This window comes from Dermochelys coriacea, chromosome 14, assembly GCF_009764565.3.
Source record: "Dermochelys coriacea isolate rDerCor1 chromosome 14, rDerCor1.pri.v4, whole genome shotgun sequence".
NCBI classification, from domain to species: Eukaryota; Metazoa; Chordata; order Testudines; family Dermochelyidae; genus Dermochelys; species Dermochelys coriacea.
In genome coordinates, this window is record NC_050081.1 from 10,438,743 (window position 1) to 10,458,024 (window position 19,282).

General features: G+C 43.2%; 1 protein-coding gene across 1 annotated transcript; it reads right to left on the reverse strand.

Moving 5' to 3' along the window:
• Window positions 1–9,298: 9,298 nt before the first annotated feature.
• NOG (noggin) lies at window positions 9,299–11,104 on the reverse strand. Its single transcript, XM_038372011.2, has one exon. The coding sequence runs from the start codon at window positions 10,533–10,535 to the stop codon at window positions 9,864–9,866; it is 672 nt and encodes a 223-aa protein (XP_038227939.1). The 5' UTR covers window positions 10,536–11,104; the 3' UTR covers window positions 9,299–9,863.
• Window positions 11,105–19,282: the final 8,178 nt, after the last annotated feature.

Consider the following 19,282-nt stretch of genomic DNA (forward strand, 5'->3'; position numbering starts at 1 on the left):
CCACTTACATCCCTTGCAACAAGGTGTTGCTGTGTAAAAGCACCCTGAAAGTGTACATGCTGCAGAAAAAGATAAAGGTACAGAAATACATTTGGCATAAATTGGTATAGCTCTATTGAAGTCAAGAAGTGTTGTATCTAACATGGTGGAATTCTATGTTAGACCCCATTTTGGCAGATAAGAAAGAACTGATCATAGGACTAAAAATTAACGGTAGCTTAGGTACGAGTAATCATGACTTGAGTCATATCATCTGGGAGGAGGAATTTAATCAAAAAAATGTGAATGATAATTGGGAATTGTTTAAGAACACTTTACTAGATGTCCAAAAAGGCCATAATCGAGACTGGTGGGTGTATTGGTTAAAAAACTAACCTGGTTTAGAGGGGAAGTGAAGGCATATTTATATATATATATATATATATATATATATATATATACACACACACACACACACACACACACGTAACAAATAGAAGAAAGGAAAAGTTGACATTAATGAATTTAAGTCAGAAGTAAGGAATTATAGAAAATTGATAAGGGAAGCAAAGGGGCACAAGGAGAAATCTCTGGCCAGCAGCATTAAGGACAATAAGGAGGAGTTTGTTAAGTATATTAGAAACAAAATTAATCCTAAAAATGGTATTGGTCTATTACTAGATGGAATGGTAGAAATATCAATAATAATGAAGAAAAAGCAGAAGTCAATACATATTCCTGTTCTGTATATGCGGGGGGGAACAGATGATGGGAAACAGATGACATGTCATGAATGATAACACTACTTCCATTCCACTAGTATCTCTAGAGGATGTTAAGCAGCAACTACTAAAATTAGACATTTTTAAATCAGTAGGTCCTGATAACTCTGCACCCAAGAGTTTTAAAAGAGCTGGTTGAAGAATTCACTGTACTGTTAATGTTGATTTTAAATACATCTTGGAACACTGGGGAAGTTTCAGAAGACTGGAAGAAAGTTAATGTTGTGCCAATATTTAAAAGGGGTAAATGGTAAGTATAGGCTGTCAGTCTGACATTGATCCCAAGTAAGATAACGGAGCAGCTGATATGGGATTCAATTAAGAAAGAATTAAAGGAGAATAATATAATGAATGCCAATCAACATGGGTTTATGGAAAATAGATCCTGTCAAACTAACTTGATATCTTTTCTGATGAGCTTGCAAGTTTGATTGACAAAGACAAGTATTGATGGAATATATTTAGACTTCTATAAGGCATTTGACTTGGTATTGCATGCCATTTTGATTAAAAACTAGACTGATATGAAATTAACATGGCACATATTAAATGGATTAAAATTTGATAGCTGATAGGTTTTAAACTAGAATGACAAACAGGGAATCAATATTGAACAGATGCATTTCTAATGAGGTCCCACAGGGATTGGTTCTTGTCCCTATTCTATTTAACATTTTTATCAGTTACCTGGAAGAAAACAAAATCATCACTAATAAAGTTTGCAGATGACACAAAAATTGGGGGCGTGGTAAATAATGAAGACGACTGGTCACTGAGACAGAGTGACCTGAGTCACTTGGTAAGAAGGGCACAAGTAAACAATGTGTGTTTTAATATGGCTAAATGTAAACATATACATTTGGGAACAAGGAATGTGGCCATACTTACAGTCAGATCCTCTGTCCTGAGAAACAGTGACTCTGAAAAAGATTGGGGGTCACAGTGGATAATCAGCTGAACATAGCTCCCAATGTGACACCGTGGCCAAAAGGGCTAATGTGATCATTGGGTGCATAAACAGGAATATCTTGAGTAGGAGTTCAGAGGATATCTCTGCATTTGGCACTGGTGCATCTGCTGCTGGAAAACTGTGTCCCGTTCTAGTGTCCACAATTCAAGAAAGATATTGACCAACCAAAGAGATTCAGAGAAGAGCCATGGTTAAAGGATTAGAAACCATGCCTTACAGTGACAGATTCAAAGAGCAAAATCTATTAACAAAGAGAAGTTCAGTGATGACTTGATCATAGTTTATAAGTCCCTACAAGGGAAACAAATATTTAATAGTGGGAGTCTTCAGTCTAGCAGGAGAAGGTATAAAATGATCCAGTGGCTGGGAGTTGAAGTTAGACAATTTCAGACTGGAAATATAAGGCATAACTTTTTAATGGTGAAGATAATTAACCACTGGAACAATTTACCAAGAGCCATGATGGACTCCCATCACAGGCAAGTCTTAAATCAAGATTGGACATTTTTCTAAAAAGATCTGCTCTAGAAATTATTTGGGGGGAAGTTCTGTGGCCTGTATTATAGAGGAGGTCAGAGACTAGATCACAATGGTTCCATCTGACCTTGGAATCTATGAAAAAAAGTCAGTGGAGTTATGGCCATTTGCACCCCCTAAGATCTGGTGTAAATCTCTAATTATGTTGATTTACTTTCTCACAGGCAAGATGAAACCTATGAGGCCTGAGAGGAAGTATGAGGTCTGCTCTTGATCTCACAACTTAAGTGATGGCAGGATTGGGGGGAGCATTTTCTAATGTTCCTAAGGGAGTTAGGCTTCTAATCCCATTGGTTTCAACGCGAAGTGGGCACCTCTCTCATTTAGGTCCTGAAAATTCTACCCTAGACTCTTAAACCAAACTTTTTAAATTTGGGTTCCTACAGTTAGATGCCTACTCACATATTTAATCCCTGCTAGAGAAGTGGGCTGAGGACCCACGCCGATAACATGATCCCTTACTGGGAGTTGTGAACACTCAGTGTCTGAAATTCAGGTCACTCCCCTGAACCCCTGTGGTACCTGAAAATGGAGTTAGATGCCTTATTTTAGGCACTCCAGCTTGAAAATGTTGGCCTTAAAGTCTACTGGCATCTCTCAAAAGGTAAGAGGAACCAAGTCTGGCTGCTTGGAACTTTAATTTAAGATTGTTTTAAATACATTGTGAATGATTATGGTCTGACCGTTTGACTCCATGACACTTCATTAGACTGATGCTATTTTTTGGTACCATAGATGGAAAATTGAAATGATTTCTTTCAAATCTCTCAAATCAAATTTCCCATAAGATATGAGTGAGATACCATGGCAGTCTGGGGTAACAAATTGGGATCGCTGCTTCATTTGAAACAAAGCATAAAAGCCAACCTCACGGTAATTTTTTTGCTGAAAGAACTTCAATAAGTTCTGAAGTAAGTGTTTCATTTACTGCCACATGCCACACATACATGGCATATAGTTTTATATAAACCACAACACTCAGCTGTTCCTGCTTAGGTAAAACAGCCCTCTTCTGAGCACCCAAGCTGCTTTTGCTTCCCTCTGGCTAGGTCCTGCAAGGTGCTGAGCACTGGCCTGATCCAAAGTACTGCTTAGCACTGCTCATGTGCTTAAAGTTATAAGCTTCAATAGGACTACGCACATGCTTTAAGCTACGGATGTGATTTAAATGATTGGCTGGATGAGGCCAAAATGCTCAGGATGCCTTTCAACATCAAGCCCACAGGGCAGCATCAGAGAAATCTGGGCTGATGTCGAGCATCAATGCCCTCTTCTTGTGTTTCTAGCTTTTGGTTTGTTACTTTTCCACACTCTAATACTAATGATGAGACTGCTCTGATTTGTGTGTGCATAACAAAGTCATGATCCCGCAGGCTGCTCCAAATAGATGGACTCCTTCCAGCCCTGTCAAAGGCAACGGGGCTCTGTGCGGCTACTGGGGGATGCTCATGCCAAGCAGTTTGCAGGATCCAGGCCTAAGAGCTCTGAAGGGCATGAAAGTAATTTCTTATGGGTTGAATGTAGGGCTTCATCTTACAGACCTCAATCAGCCTAGTCTTACTCCCATGAGCTGTTCAAATTAATGACCTAACTCTTGTGAGCAAGTATTATTCACATGAGCAAGACTTGCAGGATGTGACCTGTATTAATGGACATTCTCTCATTCAAAGGGGACACCAGCAGCTTGAAATCCAGTCCATTTCGGAAAAAGAGTTAAAAGTCCCCTTGCCAGTTCTTATGGTTTTACAGTCACATTTAAATGTTTATCTCTGCCCTGTTGCTGCGTGAAAGAACCACAGAACAATGGGGACAGCTGACTATGCAGGGAAAAAATATGAAACTGACTAGACACAATGTGCTGCCAAGGGCACAAAGAAAACAAACTGAAAAGAAATAGGGGAAAATTATTTTCTCTCTCTTTCAGTCATAGTTAATCTTATATTAGGTCCCATTGCAGACAGTCATGTGATGTTTACATTGACCTTTTCAGAAATATACAACTGATTCTTCAATGTTCTTTTTAGTCTATAACATTTTTGGATTTCTTTACCAATTAATTCATTTACTGCTGGGAAAAAAGTGCCGGTTTACCACATAGGCTACATCTCCATTCCAGCTGGAGATGTAACTTGTGGCGGGTATAGACAAACCCAGGCTAGCTTTAGTCTAGCTTCCTCACTAAAAACAGCAGCGGCGATGTAGCTACAGCACAGTCTAGCAATGTTAATACGTACCCAGAGTGGGCAATCCCGTGCTGCCACATCCTCACTGTTACATTTAGTGAGTGAGCTAGATTAAAGCTAGTGTGGGTATGTCTACATGAACTGTGAATTACACCTCGGGTTGAAGTGTAGGCAGAGCAGTAAACTGTTCCCTATTACGTGGAGCTACAACACAGGTGGAGGCAAGGCAAGTTTTGTCTGACCAGGGGTCTGTGGTGTATTGAAACCTGGGTTAAAATTGTGATCACTTTAAATTTTCAGGGGTTTTCCTGGTCCTGCTTGCAGATCGGGGGCTCTGTAGGAAAGTCTGTGATCAGAGTCAGTTTACAGTCAGCCTAAAGTAAGGTAGGGTGCAAAAACGCCATGGGAGGGAGTCTGCAAGCTACAGATCCTGTGCCACCCACTCCATGGTTTCCAGGCCCTTAATACCTATGTCTCTTGCTCTCAACCATCCCAACCTTTGTCTTTGAGTACACATATTTATTACCTTCTCTGTAACTACTGGAGCTTCTTGTCTGGTCTCTGAGTGAAGCAGAGAATGAAAGGGTCTCTTCAAACTTGCTGTAGCTGCTCCCTTAAAGAAAGCATTGACACAAATTCTGCAGCAGTTGCGTGTACTAGCAAAACTCCCAATGGGTTTACATGCACATAAAGACTACAGGATCCTTGCGGGTACTCCAGGAAGTGTGTGGCCATTCTCCTCCCCAGTGAATGAGTTTATCGTATCTATTCCTAGCATGAATCTACCAGGTGGCAGCATTCCCCTGCCAACATACCTTTGGTTTGGCTTAGCTTGAAAGCTATGATGTTACATTTTATGATGACGTCGTAATTTTTGTTTCGACTTTCAATGAAGAGTCCTGGCAAGTCTCTGAGCTGGAATATCTTCTTTTTAAAAAGATCCAAGATCTAGCAGGCACAACCCAGATTATATTTATATAACATAATCCAAGTAACATGAATTGGTAGGATTTTATTAATAGCTGTTGATGTTACTCAATTAAGGATATTTCTCTATAAAAACTACGACAAGGAAACCCCTCACCCAATACCTTTAAAACGGCTATTACCCTTATTTCTATGTAGGATTATTCACCTGATTTTCCATCCTCACTCGTACCTGCTGCTTGCCAGCACATCCTGAAGCAGGAGATCCATAGCTCTTAACTAGGATGGCAGTATGAACTAGAGGATAATGAACAAAGGTTTCCAAGATTATTTAAATTCAGGTGTGAGGACACCTTATATTAACACTTTGAGCTAGTGTTTTTAGAATGGTTTAATTTTGAGTTTTTGTATCCCAAATCTTAGGGGAAATTACCTTTGGGTTTTATTTTCACCCACACAGCATTTGTTTAATTCTTATTTTTTAAAATGGTGCTTACTACAATGTGCCTTCCTTCAAAACCTGCACATTGATCCTGACAGGTAGAACAACAAAGCCTTGCGAAAATAATGCAAGAAACAATCCTGTAGTGGCAAAAGTGATGGACTCCGTGTACAATTCAGTAACACCTAGAGGCCCCCAAACAAAATCAGGCCCTCAGGTGCTAGATACTATACAAGCATATAGTGTGAGATAGTTCTTGACCAGGAGAGTTAGTACACTCTAGATAGACAAAGTGTGAGAGAAAGAAAGTATTCCCCATTATCCCCATTTTACAGATGAGGAATTGAGGCACAGAGAGATTAAGCCACTTGGTTTAGATTAAGAGACTGTGACAGAGCTGGAATTTGAATTCAAATCTCTTGATATTTAATAGTCTATTGTACTTTAAGATAGTAATAATGTGAGTGCAAGAAAAGTGTGTCATAACTTAAATTGCACTTTCTACCTTCTCCTTTTCTATTTATTTCTATTTTCTGCTTATAATAGTCTCTGTGAAGTCTCTCTTGTGGTACCACATATGAAAGACACCATACAAATGAATTGATTTCAGTTGAAATGATCCCTAATTTAAGTTTTGATTACAAAATGTTGCAAAATTGAATATCAAGAAAATATTTGCATAAAACCATTAATCAGAAAGTTTTTTGTTTGTTTGTTTGTCCTGAAGTACCTATAAAACAAATATTGCAACAGCAGAGCAGGAGAACCAGAAAGTGAAACTGACCTGAATCCAGAATGAAACTGACTAGCCTATTTTCCCTCTGCCTGCTGACAGAAGTAAAAACAGGTGGCAAGAGCATCTGATTTTTTTGTTCACATTTAATATTCTTTAACCAAAGGGATTGTTAACAAAGCCATAACTGATTTCTGATTAAAGGGATACTGTCAGGTTAAAAATAACACTCAGACATGTAAATACAGACAGACAGACACACACACACACTTACATCCCCTCACCACTTTAACCAAGCAGTCAGATCAGATGCAGTTTCTAGAGATGTGTCTCTGTGCAGCAGTTGCTCCAGTTAGAGACACGCGCATTACTTGGTGAACAGAGTAAGTAAGTAATGAATGGAACTGGAAATATTACTTCGGAAAGGTTTGCTAATCGGGGGAAGGACCTTGCATTGTACTCCAGTGACATTTTCAACCTTCGGGGAACTTTTGTTGACATTCCCCAGTCCCTGGCTGCCATCCCAGCATGAAATAGTTTCTGTTCACATAATTCTCCTGTTTACCGGTCATGAAATACCGAGCTTTTGGCTTTTTTTTTTAAATAATTTTTTTTTGCAAGTGAAACTCGGTCTAAAAAAATATTGGCCCCAGGCACAGCGAGTTTTGCATAAATTCATGTGTGATGAATGGCTGATTTTAATGTTATTTGGGTATTTGTCAGAACCTAACAAACATACATGGTAATGGTGGGTCAGAAACGTAAATATCTCAATATCCCCTTTCTTCTAGAAATAAATTATATTTGTTTGCCCTGCCTGGAGTCCTAAAGTAGCCGGCATTAGGAATATTTTAAATGTGATCATCCATCCAGCATGTCTTTCAGGCGCCACGAAGATTAAATGAAAGAATCATAAGATGAAGGTCTTTAACTTTTAATCCTTTTACAATGAACCCTTAGATACTCTTGGGGGCAGGGTGCCTTCTACTTGAGTAATAATGCCTCTGTTCCTCCTCCCTAAGTTAATGAATACCCCCCAAATGTACCAAGATCTGATTTTTTTTTAAAAAACCCCAAAACTATTGAAAGAAGGAGCAAAGAGGCTGATCGTAAAATGCACCGACTAAGAGATAATATGCACTGGGAGATGGAAAAGCTACAAAATTCGAGAAATCAGGACTGGGTTCTGCCAATGAAAGAATTTGAAATAATTACCGTGGATTCCCTGAGATTTTTCAAAAAAGGGTTTGATTCCCAGACAAATAAGGAAAACGTTTGCTGTACTGTCAGAGGAGCAGGCGGAAAGTTTGTTTTTGCAGTTGGTATCTACGAGATAGGTCTCCCAGCACGTACAAGGCAAATACTTAGTTGGGGGTAGAGCCCCAAGGAAGTTTATTGAGCAAGAAGGAACCTAGCGCGTCTCAAGTACCCCAGCGCGTCTTTCCTTCCTTAAAAAGAAGAGGAGGACTTGTGGCACTTTAGAGACTAACAACTTCTTTAGACATTACTGAAGATGGCCAATTCTTATCGGTAACGAACGAGCCCCTAAGGCAAACAGAATCGCAGAGGCTGGAAGGGAGACAGGCCGACCACTTTAGAATCAAGAAGCTCGGGGGGAAGACGGGGCAATGTGCGGCACTGAGCTGAAAACTTTCCAACACGTGCATTTGCAGGACCATTCAAATAAAACACGGCTGGAGGCTCAAATTACAATCCAAGGCGCGCACCACGGGAAATGATCAAAGCATGTTAATGTCACAGTACCTGGGAGGTAGCTACCGGGAGAGAACACCACCGAACACACACCCCTCTTTTCAGTGGGATCCCCATGGAAATACAAAAACAAAAAGTTACCCCCGCCCCCGTACGCTAGCATCACGACTGGTATTTCCTTCAGCGGTCCGTCCTGTAACATAAGCCCGCATTCATATCCCATCAGCCCAGCGTCTCTTCTGGAGTAGGAAAGATAGGGTGACGGCCAATACACGCCTTTTGGGTTAAATTTGGGCAGCCAAAGCCAGCCACAAGTGAAGCCAATTTCCAAGCAATGGCCATGCCGAGGGGAGGGGGGGGGGGAATCTTTCGATCCCCAGCTGTTGGAAATGGTCACCTGCAAAGTCATGAGGAGGCAGCCTGGGGCTCAAGCGCCCGAAGGGTTAATGCGGTTGATAGGTGGGAGCGTTTCCCCTTCGGAAAGAGGAATCCGGCGAACAGCCTGGCTGCTGCCCTCAGAACCCCCCAGCCCCCCGTTTCAGCCGCGTCCCACCGCCGCGGCAGGTGTGAAAGACACGTGGCCCGTTGTCAGTGACATGTCAAGCGGTTAAAACAAACGTCTGCCGCGGAGAGTTTGCCCTTCTGCAGGGAGCACGCCTCGGGGGGTGGGCCGGAGGCAATGGGGAGAGGGGATAAGGTCTGCAAACAAGCGGCGCTGTCACAGAGTCTAGCAATCAAGCCTCCCCCCCCCCCCCGGCACACTTAGCCGCTAAGTCCCACGTGCAAAGTTAGCTCCCCCAGCATGTGTGTCGGGCAGGTCTCTGATAACACACACAGTCGTGAGCAGGGACGGGGACCCCTCCCCTTACCACAAAGAACCGCCCTGCTCGGCCCGCACAATCAATAAACCAGCGATACCAAGACAGAGGGAAACCAGCCTGGCTTCTGCATCCAAACCAAAAACCAAACAAAATCGACCCGGCTCGTGTTTTAGTGGTTGACTTTAATTCTGCGCTGCACTTTTACTACAGGGATATAACGAATAAATAGCAGATACTCTTCATTGACATAGGGTTAAGTCATTCGAATTTGTTCTCTCTATTTACAATACCGTTGTGCTCTGGGCGTTTATTCATTTTTAAACTCTGAAGTCCATTAAACACACACACACACACACACACTTTCCGAAGAATGGAAAATAGCTTTAAAACGTCGTCTCATCAAAAGTTTGGTTTGTTTTTTAATCCTTTTATTAAAAAAAAAAGGGGAGGGGGGGCTTCGCCCAAAGCGAAGCGATCTCGCTCCGTGTCTGGCATATAAATACAAGAAATAAAACGATACATTAGCAACGACCAGGATAATAGTCTTAAAAATACAGTAGACGCGGATTATTTCACGTATAATACTGACCTTTTAATAGTAAATTAAAACGGTGCCATATATACACACACATATACATTCTCCTACACGTTACAGTGCATTACAACGTTAACCAGAAAGCAAGTGTCTTTTTTTAATGGATGGATGGATGGATGGGCAGCAAAGTCCACCATGGGAGTCCGGCTTCGGGGGGGGCGGGAGGGCTTAAGTGCAAGTCCTAGCAGGAGCATTTGCACTCCGAAATGATGGGGTACTGAATGGGTATCCATGTGCACCTCTGCCCCCCCCGGCGCTGGCACCTCCACCTCAGGATCGTTAAATGCACCGACTTGGCAGGCTTGCAAACCATGCCTTCTGGGACCGAACAAGACCTTTTACTGTAGCAGCTGCCCACTTTGACATAGCGGGGCCAAAAGCGGCTGCCAAGATCGGTCCACGTGTATAGGACTGGGCAGAAGCTCTGGGACCAGAGCCACATCTGCAGCTTCCTGCGCAGCTTCTTGCTCAGCTTGTGCTTTTTGCCCGGCTGCAGCCCCTCGTAAAACTCCAGCCCTTTGATGTCGCTGGGCATCGCCCCCGAGGGTCTCTGCCGGAGCAGCAAGTCCAGCTCGCCCAGATCGTCCACCCCCAGCCGGTCCTCGGGCAAGGAGACAGCCATAAAGTTAGGGTCGAAGTGGCCGCCCATGAGGCTCCGCAGCAAGGTCTCGTTAAGATCCTTCTCCTTGGGGTCAAAGATAGGGTCCGGGTGCTCGATTAGATCCACCAAGGGCAAGTTGTCGCTGGGCGCCGGGCGGATGTGCAGATAATGCTGGCTAGCGCCCTGCTCTATCCGGAGACCCAGCAGAACCACCCAGGCGTAAATAGTCACCAGGCACTGGGAATGATCCATCCTCGGGGAGATCGGCGAGGGAGGGGGGGCCAGGGCGGGAGGGGGCGCTGGCTTCACCAGGCAGCAGAGGAAGAAGGTGCAAGCAAATGCATCAGAGAAAACAAAAACAAACAAACAAACAAACAAAAACCGTGTACGGGGCTTTATCCAAGCAGTTTGTCTTTCGGGGGAATCCGCCCCCGCCGCCCCAAGAAGCCAGGAGCAAAGCCCCCTTCCTTCTGCAACTCCTCTCTCCTGCGAATTCTCCTCCTGGAAGAGCCTTTGCGAAATTCTCCTGCTGCTTTTCCTTCCCAGGGAGGCAGAGAGCCGCTTTTCGGGGGGCAAATGCTCCTTCCCGCTGCTGCTCCCCCTCCCCAGAGCGTGCGCGCGGGAGAAGGGTTGGGGTGGTCTTCTGGGGTGCGTGCAAATTCGTCCCCCCCCGTTCCTTCCCGTAGGCTCCCCGCTGCAGCTTGCAAAGCAGCCTGCTCCTCAGCAGCAGCCGCCACGCTCGTTGGCACCAGTTTGTCTGCTTTGCAAGGATCCAAAGCCTTTAAATTTCCTGCACTTTCAGCTCCATCACCATGGAAACCACCGACTCTCTCTCCTAACCCACCCCACCCCCCCTTAAAAAAAACACACACACACACAACCCCCACCCCACCCCCCGCAAAAGTCCAGACGAGCTTTGCTCTCCCCTCGCTACTCCCCACCAGCCACCCACTGGTGGGGAATGCTGTGAGCACGGTCCACCGCTGTTTCTGCCTCCCCCCCCCAGCTGCTGCTCACATGCGTCCTGCTGCGGGCGGCTTTGGAGATGCTCCTGTCGGAGGTGGGGATGGATCTCGCCCCCTCTCCCCTCCCCGCGGCTATACAGGATAAGCAGCGACTCCAGGCACAAGTGAGGGGTCTTTTATGGAGGCCTCCCCTGGGGCTGGGGGCTGCAGGGTGGCGAGCGGAGGACGGGGTGGGAGTGTAGACGGTGCCTTTATAGCTCGCCCTCCGGGGAAGGGCGCAGCAGCGGAGCGCTGCAGCTCCCCGGGAGTCCCTTCATGTGCACGGTGCTTCTCTCTCTCTCTATCCCCCCCCCCCCAAGCTACCTGGCTGCTGGGGGTTTATTTGCCCGGCTCCACACATGGGCCTGTGATGTAATACCTATTAAGCACTCACTCATGCTGGCTTCCAGCCCGACAGGGACTCTGCAGACACCTCCTCTCCCTAAGTGCAGGAGCTAAGTCGCCTGGCTCCGGCTTGCTAATTAACCGGGAGGAGCGAGCCCTCTGCTGGTGGCAAGGAGCGCTTGTGTCTCTGGGCAGAAGGCTAGACCCACCCTGGAGAGCGTGTGTGTGTGTGTGTGTGTGAGAGAGAGAAGGGGGGTCTTGAGAGCTCTTGATAAAGCACTATCCGCGTGAAAAACAAACACACAAAATCTCTATAGTTTTAGATCCTTATCTTTCCATTATCCCCTTCTTTGTAACCCTCCAAACGTGATCTGGCTTTAAAGGAGTTCAAACCCCTTTTTGAATAAGCCTCGTTTTGCCTTTTTTTGTAAATATAAATGGGGGCGGGGGGGAAGGCCGGTAGAAACTAATGGGGATGAAATCCTTGGTTTCTGTGGAGAGTGTTGTTAAAACCGTTAGAGCTTAATCGAGAAGGAGATCCTCTTTTAAAAAAAACAACCCAACATACAGGATTCCACACCAGAGTTATAATTCTTTATTAAAGTTATTTGGGTGGTTTTTAAAATAGCTCATAGAAAGGTTAGCATTTTCTGTTGAACTCTGTAGGACTTTTCCATGGGGGGACAGACAGATGGGGACTGATAGTTATAGATCTTGTCAGTCCATTAGAAGAGATAGAGACCGGCTGAATACTGATCAGTGACACATCAGGATGTTATAAAGGTGAATGGCATTGTCTTCTATTAAGATTTGGAGGAAAATTTCTAAAGCTGCCTAACTGAATTAGGAGCCAAAGTTCCATTTTCAGAAGTGGTTTAAGCACTTCAGAGCCTACATCTCTTGGAATTTTGGCTCCTGAGTATCTAAGTCATTCTGAAAATGGAACTTAGGCACTTTGGAAAATGTTACTCTCTGACTTTAGACTCTTGTGAAAGCATGCAGTATACAAGGGACTATTATCTATATGCCAAACTGTGATTTTTTCTAAAAAGTAACTATTTCTTTTTTTTTAAAGTGAAACAACCATTTTATAAACCCAACAACACATTCTAAGATGTGCACACTGAATACCAGATATGCCCACATCTGGTTCTTTGAACCACTCAATTTATACAGTCACACAACCAAGATGTACTTATAAGGTATTCCACCAGAACTGTTAAGAGGAATGGGGGATACAATACACAACAAAAGTTAAAGTGTGAGGGAGATTCAGCAAAACACTTAACATTTAACTTTAGGCACCTGTTTAAATCTCACTGATTTAAGCATATACTTAAGTGCTTTGCTCATTGAAGCCTTAATTTCATCCAACAGGTAGGTGTTGCTGACAGCCCCTCAGATTATTAAACTGAAATAGTTTTAAACATTTGAATTACTTTTCACCATTGATGCTGTTAGCTTTTTGCACCAGCTTCTGCCAACTGGTCAGCATTGCTTTTGTGTAGAGATAGGCCTAACTGAAAATGCTACAGCTGAACACCAGTGAACTGTAGGGTAAGGATGTTATCAAAGCCAGATGCAGATCTGACTTGTGCTTTATTTCTAAGTTTAAATGAAAAATATGGATCAGAACAGCCTAAGTTACATAACATGACTCCTATTACCACAGTATCTGAGTACTTCACAACACCCGGAGGAGGTAGAGAAGTACTATTATCCCCAGAGAGGAAGAAAGACCAGAAAAGCTAACTGACTTGCCCAAGGTCACAAGAACTTGAACCCCATGTCTCCCCAGTTCGAGGTTAGTGCATTAACCAGTGGACCATCCTTTTGGTTTTGTTTATTGAGGGCTGGGGGTTTCAAAATCCTGATATGGACATCAACTGTGTATCTCAGTCCTATCTCTACTTTGCGGTACAGTCTGTTTTGCTCTCTGGTTCTTAGCACTAGCACAACGATGCAATATTTGGGTTGCAAACCGTCCAGCAGAATCTTTAAAACCAAACAAAATAGCAGTTTTTTAATGTTGAAATGTTGTGAACACACTTCTATTAGTATTAGGCTTTGATACAGTTCATTTGCAGCTAGCATGGTTTCCTACTTTTAGGGTTACCGGTAACTGACAGTGAGCCTTTAACTCTTTCAGTTTTCCTCCATCCACTTTGAGGTAGGCCCCGATCCAGCAAAGCAATTAAGCAAGTGCTTAAGTCACATGGGACTATCCATGTACTTAAAGTTAACCATATGCTTATACATTTTGCTGGCTGGAGTCTTAGATTGTAGGATCCTTCAGCAGGGACTTTGTTTCTATTTGTGTTGTGACTGCTTGGAATAGTCTATAAAATATATATAATAATTCTAATAATCAATATTAAAGAGAGAGGGTGAAATTCAAGCTGGAGCTAGAGGGAGAGAGGATCTTACAGCTATACATGCTCCCACCATTACTATTAAGTGTGTGTCACATTTCAATTAGATAGCTTCTTTTCCTGGAAGTTTAGATCTCTTCCTTTACCCAGCCCCTGGGAAAAAAAAATATTGCTCGTTGCTGGAACTTGGCATGCCAAATCTCAGCTCTCAGCAATTGCCCACATACAAAAGTTAGCTACCACTACAGCTGTGTCAATCTTTTATAAAACTCACAGTGAAACCCAGGGGGTCTGAACCTAACATGAACCCAAGACTGAATTTTGCTGAATCCCATGTGAACCGAAAGGGCCAAGATTCGCACAGTTCTAACCACTGCACACAGGCACAAGCTACGTTTAAAAGAAGTCTCATAAGGATACTGGGCCAGATCCACAGCGGGCATAAATCAACATCGACTTTGATGGAACTGTGCCAGTTTACACCAGCTGAGGTTATGCCTCTGTCTCTTAAATAGAGTCCCTGATTTGTTGTAAATTAGGCCCAATCCTGCATTCTACAAATTACCCAGTGTAGCAGTAGCAATTAACCCCATAGCTGCTCTGAGCTGGGCAGGGCTTGCTCATCCTTCACACCCTCAACACCTTCACTTTCATGCAGTTCAGGCAGAAAGAAGCAGAAGGTAGGTCTCTGGACTCACCCTCACTGTGCCTGCATGCAGAAAGGCTTAGCAGAAGCTGATTGGTGAGTCTGATGTCACTTTACCCACTGACAAAGTGATTGCTTGAAGCAGTTCCCATACTTCTGATGGTGGTCTGAAGTCAAGGCTATACATTTACCTACATAAAGAGAACTATCTATCTATCTAGCTATAGAGTCAGTAACCTGGCCTAGCTGATTTAAGTTTATGGTTTTTCATATAGTTCAGTATTGTGCCTTTTTTTTCTTTTTGGTTTTAGCAAATACAATGTGTGTTGCACGTGATCCATGTAACTTTTGTATCCGTCTACCTATCCAGGTCCAACACCATCCATAACTAATTGCCAGGCACATTTTAATGTATTATTTGCAATTATGCAAGCTCACATTAACTTGACGTAAACAATGCTTTGTGTCAATGATCCATCAACATATACTTGAGTCAACAATTCTACGTATATATGCACTTGTCCGTGTGTACTCCTATATAGATCAGCTATTTCATAACTGCTAAAGCTCTTGAAGAGGCACAATTCATAGGAGCATTTTGTAACACTTTCAGTTCTGTGCAAAGGACTTCTATGAAGTCTCAGACATTAGGCCAGACCATCACCCATTGACGTCAATGGCAAAACTCCCTACACGCTTATGACAAGTCTCTTCTGTTGCCTCAATTTCAGTGGAGGAAAATGTACTGGGCCATAAGTCAATATATATATTTTGTATTCATTTTTAAAATCACCATGGTTTAAAGAACAAGGAAACTAACAAAAATACAAGGCTAAAAGGGCTCTGAAGTTTTGATGAGAAAAGCGACTGAGAGTTACATTCCAATGATCCATATTGATTCTCTCACAGTGAGTGCAGTGTTGAGTTGACTCAGAAAAAAACATTTGTTTTCTCACACACCAACTAATGGCAAGTGCCATGTGCTCAACTTGGGGTCTGAAAACAAAGCCGTGTTCTGCAGTGTAGTTAAGATTCTTGACTCATAACTTAGATCCTGATCCTGCAGCCACTCAAACACATGTTTCGTTTTACTCATGCGAGTAAAAAGTTACACATGTGATACAGCATTTGCAGGATCTGGGCTGTAACAGGGCGATCTGGCTTTTATGGCTAACAGGCAGACAGCTGTGTTCTGGGAGGAAGCCCTGTTGAGAACAGGTTAAGGGATCAGATGATTGCCTGATGAGTATCTGATTCATATAAAGGCAGAAAGAGTTCCGTCGAGGGAGGAGAGCTACAGGCTGGCTCTTGTGGCAGGCCCTGAAGTAGGAGACTCCTAGGCAGATGACCTCTAGGGGATATGATCTAGACTGCAATGTTGACCCAGGGTTTGAACTCAGGCTCAAGCCTCTCCCTCCTTCTGTCTACATACAAATCATGCTAACCCAGGACCCCATGGGGTGGAGGATCCGAGCCTAAGTCAAGCTGGGACTGAGGGTTCAAGCCCTATTGCTTTGCAGTGTATGCAGCCCCACTGGATTCGTGCTCTGGGAATCTGCCAAAAGTATCCCACAGGCTGACTTTTGTCCTCTGGACAGTCAAGTTTGATGGTCATTCAAGTTTTCCTACCCTGCCCCAGAAACAAAGGGCTAGAGAGGCCACATTTTGGGAGGGTGCTAGGAAGCCCGGGATATGGGTGGTTTGGATTTGGGCCTGCATAATGCAGCGTTACAAATGAGTGTAGACACTCAAGTCCTAGGTTAACAAACCCAAGGTCTGCTAACTCGACTTCTGTTAATCCTGGACTTGCATTATCGTGTAGACTTACTTAGGAGGACTGAAGAAGAGTTGTCAGAGGCGGGGAAACTCCAGCAAGGAAGCCCCTGGACAGGAACAGTTAGCTATTGGATTTATGTTGAGCTGCTTTATTTTGGGGTTTGTTGAAGATTGTTGGTGAAGCCAATACATGAAACTCGAGCAAAAGGGCCTGATCCAGACTCGGGGCATAGTGCCAATCCTCCCTGGGATGGGAAGACAGGCCAAAAGCCAACAGGGGGCTTTAGCTGGCAGTTCCGTTGGCAATGATGCATGAGACAGAGGAGAACACAACTCCAGCCACCACAGCTTTATTGGCTCAGGAGTGCTGAGAGTAGTAAAACTGTGTTTTTTCAGTAAAAACAAAAACAAATACAACTTGCAAGACACACACGGAGCCAATGGGAGGAGTATTAAGGTGCCATTTCTTTGTGGTCACATTTCGGATCACGAAGCATTTACAACATGCACCACTCTGAATGTCTGAGGCACTGCACGGGAAATTTATTACTCAAGGACCTGACTTAAACCTACAAAATCAAAGACATTCAGATTTAATGCAACACTCTGAGCCACATCTTTCCATTTGTTTTTTAAGCCACAATGCCCATTAAACCTATTTCCTTGTGCCAGTTTGGTAATATATGCAGGACCCAATCTAATGTCCACTGAAATTTATTTAAACATGGCTTCTGTTCTCTTTACGACTTGCTAATTTATTATTAAATCTATTCGCTAATTATATGGTGACTGTATGTTACTATATGTTTGTAAATAGTGACAACACAATCCATAGCTCTGGGCATTGCAGGGCACCCAGTAATCACTGAGTCCTATGCTTGGTTCTCATTCTAATGCCTTCTGTGTCTTTGAACAATTCACTTTGCCTATGTGCCCCAGTTTCCCTATTTGGAAAATGGAAATAATACCTATCGATTTCACAGAGATGTTGCAAAGTGTAATTAGATGATGCCTGTTAAGTGCTTTCAAGACAAAAAGTGTAGTACATATTATTCCTGGGTCTTATACAGAGCAAAGGTGTAACAATTAATTGTAATTATTTATATTTTTAGGTCCAGATCTGCAGCCCATTAAAATCTCCCATTCAGATAGCCTTTGAGACCATCACAATTATTAGTGGAGTTATGTATCCTTCTAATACCTAACACAATGGAGGGGAGTTATCCCTGTTTTACAGATAAGGAATTAAGGCAAAGGGTAGTTTATATGACTTTCCCAAGGTCATACAGGGAATCTTGGGTAGAGGAAGGAATTGAACACAAACTGTGTGATTGTCTATCCAATGTGCTATCACCGATACCATCCTTCCTAACCCTGGATTCAGTTTACAGGAAGCTCCTCCAATTTTCATGGTCAGTCCTTTAGACTGAGCTTAACTGAAAATATTTAGTTGCACTTTGAAAGGTAGTGTGACTTCCTCAAAGTGCAGGAGCCCATGTGTTTTCTAGATTCAGACAGAGTTCTAGAAGATGGTATTGTCCATGTATGGGCTAGTAGGTGATCAGCTGGTATGAAAGAAAACAATCACCAATGTCCTACTTCGGAAGGAAAACAATATTTGAGAGAGAAAAGTTCTACCTTAGAATCCCAAGAGAAGATGGATAATTTGGGCAGAGGATCTGTATCTACAGTGATAAATGGTATATAAATAATAGATTTTGTAGTTAAGCTCTGAAATGAATGTTTTATAGTTGAGTAAATCCTCAGATGACTGATGCATTAAAGCAATGAAAATACAAAACAAGGGAGAGACCGAAATCTAAAATATAAGTGACTGCTCAGGCCCCTCTAACAATTGTTAGATTTAAAGGTTAGAGAGCAAATCTTGCCAACACACACATATTGCCTTGCAAAAAAACGCTATAAAAGAAAAAGCTCACAAGGTCCTTAAAGGATTGCTCTACTTTTCTTATTTCATTTCACCCCTGCTTTTAAAATGCCATGCCACCCAGATTCTCAGCCCATTCTCCAGCATTCTGCCTAAGGTATAGACTTTTGTCTTCGGTGCAGGACTTGTGCATTCATCTGCTGATAAACTGTTTATCTTAGCTTTTATGAGGGCGCCTTGTTGCAAGCCAGCCAGAGACAGGATCCTGGGTGTTTGTCTTTTTTTTTAAAGGGGGGGAAGGAGGGTATTTATACCTCCCCTTGGCTCTATATATCATGGGAGGCGGACTCCACCGTCTCTGTCTCTCTCAGCAGTGTCTTCTGCAGTAAATCTGAACCTCTCAGACTGGAGTTTTCTTGGCTACAGCCCCACTTGGCCATAAGGAGAAACTAAGGAGAGTTTTCTTATTCTATCCCCCCTCCCCACACACACACACACACACACACACAAGGTCTGCAGCAGAGTAAACCAAAAGTTCTCCTATTCCCCCCGCTCCTGCTTTTCATGCCAAATATTAACATCTCAGCAATCAAGTGAAGAGAAATTTAAATGCCAGACCAAAGCTGGTTAAGTGCCTCACAGTTCGCAGACAGATTCATCATGGGAAGAGAGGCTGATGGGGGGCCGGTGAGAGAATTGGCAAAGATGAAGCAGTAACCAGGAGGAGATTTCTTTCTTTCTCTCTTTCTTTCTTTTTGAAGCCTAAAAATTATGACACTTATATTTACAAGCTGTGGCTCCTAATTGGGATCTGAATTTACATACAGGCAACCTAGTTTATTCACATAAACTCCCTCCAGTAGCAGCATATATGTAGTTGAAGGCTAGGAATTTATTTTGCCAGCCATGTATTCAGATAGATGTTTATTGAGATAAACTAGTCTAGAGGGTCTTTAAGACTAAAGATA

What these genes read in the sequence shown, in the direction of transcription:
- NOG (XM_038372011.2), bottom strand. Translation starts at nt 10,535, where the DNA reads ATGGATCATTCCCAGTGCCTGGTGACTATTTACGCCTGGGTGGTTCTG.